A 7,174-nucleotide genomic window follows, 5' to 3' on the forward strand; every position below is an offset into this window, starting at 1 on the left:
CACTTACGAACGTTCAAAACATTTCCATAAACTTCTTTGATATTCTTTGTGGCTACAGAGGCGTTGTTTCCCTTCTTATATTCAAACAGCATTAGATGCCGAATTTGTCTCGTCGTGTGCCATCATCATAAGAGATTAGAGTATACTAAACTTCACACATTATATAGGCTACACTATCCTAACGTTCAGGCTGTTCGTTTAACTATTATACGTGATGTACGTTTTTCCGGGGGTGGTTAATGAAAGTGTTACAAAACGTGACATTAACTTCTTGACGACATAATAGAATAACATTATTTATTTATAAGAAAACAGTCTGTACCTAAAAAAACAACATAGAAACAAATTCTGACACATAGATTTAATTTTAGGAGGCTTCTCGTCCACCATTTTTCTGAACTATAAAACGACTAGATGTAAGCTCCATGAAATAGGTTTAGCTACATAAAAACGCTCACAAGGCTAATACCAGAGGCATGATGGTAAAAAGAATGGCGACATTTTTCAAAAGGTACATATCAAAATATGTCAAAAATAATGCTGTTTTATATAGAAAAATGACCTCGATTATTTCAGCTGCTTCATAAAGACAATTTCTGGCCAAGGTTTCAGTTTCTTGGTTGTGTTGATCACCATTTTCTGAGATAACTTTGTTTTCATATTTCACATATATTTATTACTTTTTATCGTGCTTTAAAATATCACAAGCAGCGTGGATGATATATTACTTCGGTCGCAAATGACAATTACTTTTTATGATATATTATGACACATCTAAAATGAGGGTGATTTCCATACGGAAATGTATGTATATATATAAGATGTATAGCTTCAAAACTATTATATCAGTTACGTTAATTGTCAATAGGCGATCAAGCTCAGCACTGTAAAACAATAATGAACTTAATATAAATTCAAAACTCTATTTTTAAAAAAGACAAAAAACCTTCGCATTTTCCGGTAGTTATCCAAAAGTCATAACGGAGATTGCCTGTGGTAATAGAACCCAAAAGCGTTGGGGGATATCCCATCTATCAAACAAAATCCAAAAAGCGGGTGAGAAACCGGTCAGCAGTCGTGGAAAATTCATTAAGGGTACAGAGTTGAGTGCTTACAGCCATAACGTCTCAACACTTATTGCCTTTCACTGTCTGCAGCCAGTTGTGGGAAAGCAGTTACCCTTAATAAGATGTAATAAAGTTAAAAGTAGAAATAAGATAAAATAACGCCACCCAAAATATATATATTTCTACTAAATAATGCCTACCATCCTACACCCTTAAAAGTTCTAAAAAATCCTTAAAGTAGAATATATGCCACCCTAATAATCCTACTTCACGTTACTCCAAACTCCACCCTTAAAAGTTCTAAAAAATCTTTGAAGTACAATATATGCCACCCTAATAATTCTACTACACGTTACTCCAAACTTCCACCCTTAAAAGTTCTAAAAAATCCTTAAAGTAGAATATATGCCACCCTAATAATTCTACTACACGTTACTCCGAACCTCCACCCTTAAAAGTTCTAAAAAATCTTTAAAGTAGAATATATGCCACCCTAATAATTCTACTACACGTTACTCCAAACCTCCACCCTTTTCTAAGAATGACTTATTAAAACAGATCTTAAAAGAACTACAAGACTTACCTTAAGTATTTCATATTGTCACATTATTCAAGTATAGTATGGGATAGCTGAGCCAAGCCCAGCTACTTGAAGTTAGTCTTTCCAGTCCCGGTTATAATGAATAAATTTAACTTACATATTAAAGGTAGCTAACTACCTCTAGTAACAAAAAAGGTGTTTTCCTTGTTGAATATTTATCTAAGATTTCCACAGAAAAATGTTTAGCTTATGTATGACTTATTACGGAACTTCTATAAATCTAAGCGACTTAGATAGGAAAATATTTAGTTTACATATGACATCTTACGGAACTTCTACAAGTGTGAGCGACTTACATGGGAAAATGTTTAGTTAACACATGACATGTTGCAGAATTTCTACAAGTGAGATCGATTTCCCTAGTGAAATGTTCAGTTTACGTATGACATATTACAGAACTTCTACAAATGAGAGCGATTTCTATAGGTAAATGTTTAGTTTACGTGTGACATATTACAGAACTTCTACAAATGAGAGCGATTTCTATAGGTAAATGTTTAGTTTACGTGTGATATATTACAGAACTTCTACAAATGAGAGCTATTTCTATAGGTAAATGTTTAGTTTACGTATGACTTATTACGGAACTTCTATAAATCTAAGCGACTTAAATGGGAAAATATTTAGTTTACATATGACATCTTACGGAACTTCTACAAGTGTGAGCGACTTACATGAGAAAATGTTTAGTTAACACATGACATGTTGCAAAATTTCTACAAGTGAGATCAATTTCCCTAGTGAAATGTTTAGTTTACGTGTGACATATTACAGAATTTCTACAAATGAGAGCGATTTCTATAGGTAAATGTTTAGTTTACGTGTGACATAGTACAGAACTTCTACAAATGAGAGCGATTTCTATAGGTAAATGTTTAGTTTACGTATTAAATATTACAGAACTTCTACAAATGAGAGCGATTTCTATAGGTAAATGTTTAGTTTACGTTTGACATATTACAGAACTTCTACAAATGAGAGCGATTTCTTCAGGTAATGTTTAGTTTATGTGTGACATATTACAGAACTTCTACAAATGAGAGCGATTTCTATGTGTAAGTATTTAGTTTATGTATGAAATGTTATAAAACTTCTTCAAATGAGAGCGATTTCTATATGTAAATGTTTAGTTTATGTATGACATATTATAGAACTTCTACAAATGAGAGCGATTTCTATAGGTAAATGTTAATTTTTAAAAGTAATTGTGACAAATATTTATGTGAAAATAACAACATACCTACCCATTTAAAATAGCACTTATATATGTATACAAACACAGGAGGTTTATGTATCAACTGAATAAAAGATAGCATCATACGGTTTCAAGTGAGGACTAACAGACATGTGGATTTCGAATTACGTAATGTTTCGAAGATTGTTTCATCTAAGCATAAGGTGTTCAAAATTCATTGTTTAGTACACAAACACACCACATATATATATACATTTTATATAAAGTGTATGCGTGATTTTATGTATTTAATAGAATAAATCAGAACGTCTAATCGTAAACTTCGATTCAAATAATGACTTACCAACGATGGCATGAACATTAAAGAAAGAAAGCCAACACATTAACACAGGGAAAAGGAACATTTTCCTAAAATCTCTGATCCTCATGAAAACCGCTTTAGGTGTATTTCCAATGAGTTTGTCAAGATCTTTATAGAAATATTAACCCGGGTATATAGATCATAGTTATTCTAATTATTATTGGTTGTTCACGCACAACTTCAACGCTTCTTCAATTTTTACCTAATGCTTAAAGTGGGTATGAAAGCGTCTGTGTTCAGAGAAGCATCGCTTTCATATATACAGCGTCTATTAAGTACGTAATCGATACGTCACTTCTGGATCTTCCAATCCCAACGGCTTTCATAACAACATGCTTTAAATAGGAAAGAGAGAAAACTGCCTTTGAAAGTTTGTGATAAAAAGGTGAACTATCCGTTTACATACGAAGAAGATTCTTTACTTAAAACTAAGCATTGGTTATCTTAATATGAAACTACATTTATGAAATTAATATTTATCAGTTTCATAATAATACATTAACAAATAATAAACCAGCTTACACAATTGATATATCAATACAAATGATAGGAATTAAAAACGTAAATCTGGGCTTTAGAATTCCGCATGACATCTTCATTGACCTTCTTGCTCCCGTAACCACTTTTTCTAAGGAATCTAGGTTACTATTTACAACAAGATATTTAACTATGTGTAACATTTTCAATGAAAATACTAAATTCATAATAACTACTAGAGATCTTACAGCGACTATGGGCAATAAACTTTATAAGTACCGTTTCTAAAACACATTTTGAAAACGTTTATGCAGCAACTTGCTTGAGTTTCATGACTAACATGACTTTGCAGGTTAAAGTATCCCTAATAAGATATGAGTGACAAAAATGTTATCAATATCGCAATTACTAATCCCATTAATTACTACTAAGATCTTTTATGTATTTTGTATAAAAAGAAAAGAGTGATTTCACTAATTTTTGAGTTATTTGCACTGAGTTTTGTAACAGGCAAGACGTAAAATTACTCAATAAAATGTAAAATGTGAACGCTATAAAAATAAGTCGTAATTTAAAGGTTAATCTGAAAATATAATAAATTAATTTATTTTATTGTTTTTACAAACAAATTCGACCGACTGTTTAACACCTGCAGAGAGTAAGGATTGGTTACCTACAATTTATAAGGAGGATATCAGATTTCTTATGAAAATCAGTTGATTTTTTGCAAGATTTTAATAGTAATAAGTTTACCAATAAATATTAAGAATTGTAGAGGGTTGCAGTTTGTTGAATTTGAGTATATATATATATATATATATATATAGGTTTAATACGTTATATTAAAACGATTTTGAAGCTTCACCACTTCGACACAGTCCATACATATCGTCACATTCGTACATACTCTATCTGACGATCGTGCATTTTGACAGTAACCTTACAACGTAGTTTCCATAGCAAAAGGCTCCTTCGTAAGGCTATCATGTCCAAAGCTTATCCCTCTTCGCGGAGGCTTTCCATAATCCATGTAGGTAAGAGGATGACGATTTTCTAGGGCACGTTTTAACAGCCCGATTGCACAGAAATTCATATGGTTCTTTGCATGAAATAGTATGAATACCCGTTTCATTCTTCAGTTGCTTAAAGTATGCGATGGTTGAATGGGTGGTATGACTGGAAGTATTATCTTGAACCTGATTCCACTCAAAGATCCTTCTTGATTGTGTTGCATACTGTTGCCCGGGGTATGTGAATGGATTTTGCCACTGACCTTATAGTTCTTGAATTTTAATTTTTATATTGAAAACCTTGATCTGGCATTTTTTTATATATTTTAACACTCTTTCTAAGTATATTAATCTGTTTAACAGTGTAACGCTGTTTTTCAGATTTTGAAAGGAACTACTTAATTGTGTGTTACCGAAACTAATTCATTTACTAAGATGCAACCGCACATCATATTTAAATGTTCAGCTTACAATCAGGCGAACTTAGTACATTGCTAACAGTAATGATACCTCCTTAAAGCGCGTTCCGAACGTCTCCCAGTGGGTAAGAAGCGATAAATCTTCGAACTTAGAACACAGATATCGGGAGTGCGATTCCCCGTGGGGAACAAATTGCAAGATAGATCATTGTGTAGTTTTTTATGTTAGCAAAATGTTTTAGCTGTTGTGATTGACTGTCAAAATTGTCTTATCTATAAACACACCCCACCAACATCATGGTTTCTTTATAACGTACAAAATTGCGAAAATAGCATTTTTAGAGCTTGCTTAAATTCAGTGAAAACCAGAAATTTCTGGCAAGTGTTTATCGTACAATAGTTCCATCTCTAGATTTTATCTCATTCTGATAGTTTCGTTTACTTTCGTAACACCTCAATTCCAAGGGATTCGAAGCAGCGATGTTAACTATCTTGATCAGGCTAAAATAAGAGCTACATTTAGTTTCACTGAAATAATTACTAGTAACTGTATGAAAATATGTTGGTTCGGCTTACAGTGTTTAAAGGAAACAGTCCCTATTTAGTGAAACTCTAGACTGACGAAAGCTGATATTCCTCGAAGCCGTCATTGTGTTATACGGTGCGAACCAGTATATTTTATACACACTTTAACTCGCCAAAGAGTTCGGAATATCTATGCGTCGTATACCAAACAAGAAGCTTCAAACCCTGTGTGTTTGGATTAAGACTTCGCCAGAAAAACAAATGTGCATCTATTTGAAAATTTTGGCTGCGTGGTTAGATTAGATCATTCATATTTTTGTCGTTACCAAATATCGTTAATCGGTAAACTGTCGTCTTTGAATAACGTTAATCGGTCAATTGTCGTCTTCGAATAACGTTAATCAGTCAAAAATATATGTATATTGTTCAAATAAAGGCAAATCAAGCTGTTGAATTAAATCCAGAAGAGCAGGACTGTTACAAAAATCACCAGTTATCTAATATAGTTGATTTGGACTATACACAGACGGCTAAGTGAGCTTATTTGGTGATAGAAGATTACTACTGAGATTTAGTTAGAAATTACTGGAGGGAGAAGTCACATGACCTATGTACTCAACTAATGTAGTTACCACAGTCTTGTGTATTCACATGTTGTAACATGAGCTACCAGGCTACTACATAGGATCATAATCCCTTAGTAACACGTACAAGTTGACAGAGTGCTGGGATTTAGTTTAATTATATATATATAATGGTATATATCTTCACACAAATCGGAACTAGAAAAGAAGAGTTAAATTAATTGCATTTTTATAGCATTCGAATACATACAACATGCTGGACGTGACCGAACTGCCTTTTGACACGCCCTCTATTTTTAGCTGTGGTTGCGTTATAGAATTGGAAATAATTTCTTTCAATGGGTTCCAGGAACCGAACAAAATCCTTGCTAAAAGGTTGCACTCAGTAATCCAAAATTAGGGATGGCTATACCTGAACCCTGGAGGTCTCCGACATGACCGTTTAGCGCATGCGCGCAAAGCGCTATTTTGGTAGTAAATTTCAATTTCCAGCTACATCTTGCAGATAACGCCACAACACACCACTTGATGTTGTCAAACAGGAAATATTTTATGAAGAACAACAAAACGACGGCCGCAACAATGAACATTTGACACGTGTGTGTACTGTAACAAACATTTAATTCTTGAACATTTCAGAATGTACATATTCCATCTTCAGCAACTTCCAACTTTAAATAATAACACAACTTCACTATAATTAAGTCTGTTCTGAACAACTTGTATAATATTGTTGCATTATCCTATCCTTTGTTTATTTGTTGTATTTCAACTTATATTATCCTTTTATTCTGTATTTTAATTACTTTTTTTTATAAAATGTTTAAACATAATAAATATTCGTACCTGATAATCTACCCAGTTCAAGATAACTTGCTGAAGATGGAATATGCATATTCCGAAACGTTCAAGAATTCAATTTTTGTTACAGTACA

The 7,174-nt window shown here is 32.8% G+C and overlaps 1 protein-coding gene across 1 annotated transcript in view; it reads right to left on the minus strand.

Moving 5' to 3' along the window:
• Positions 1–3,348, minus strand: part of LOC106457845 (locomotion-related protein Hikaru genki-like) — a 30,092-nt gene extending 26,744 nt beyond the window's left edge. Inside the window, exon 1 of the mRNA XM_022383895.1 lies at positions 3,207–3,348. Coding sequence (XP_022239603.1) covers positions 3,207–3,291 — 85 coding nt within the window. The 5' untranslated portion in view covers positions 3,292–3,348. The remainder of the gene's footprint in view (positions 1–3,206) is intronic.
• Positions 3,349–7,174: the final 3,826 nt, after the last annotated feature.

This window comes from Limulus polyphemus, unplaced genomic scaffold, assembly GCF_000517525.1.
Source record: "Limulus polyphemus unplaced genomic scaffold, Limulus_polyphemus-2.1.2 Scaffold381, whole genome shotgun sequence".
NCBI classification, from domain to species: Eukaryota; Metazoa; Arthropoda; class Merostomata; order Xiphosura; family Limulidae; genus Limulus; species Limulus polyphemus.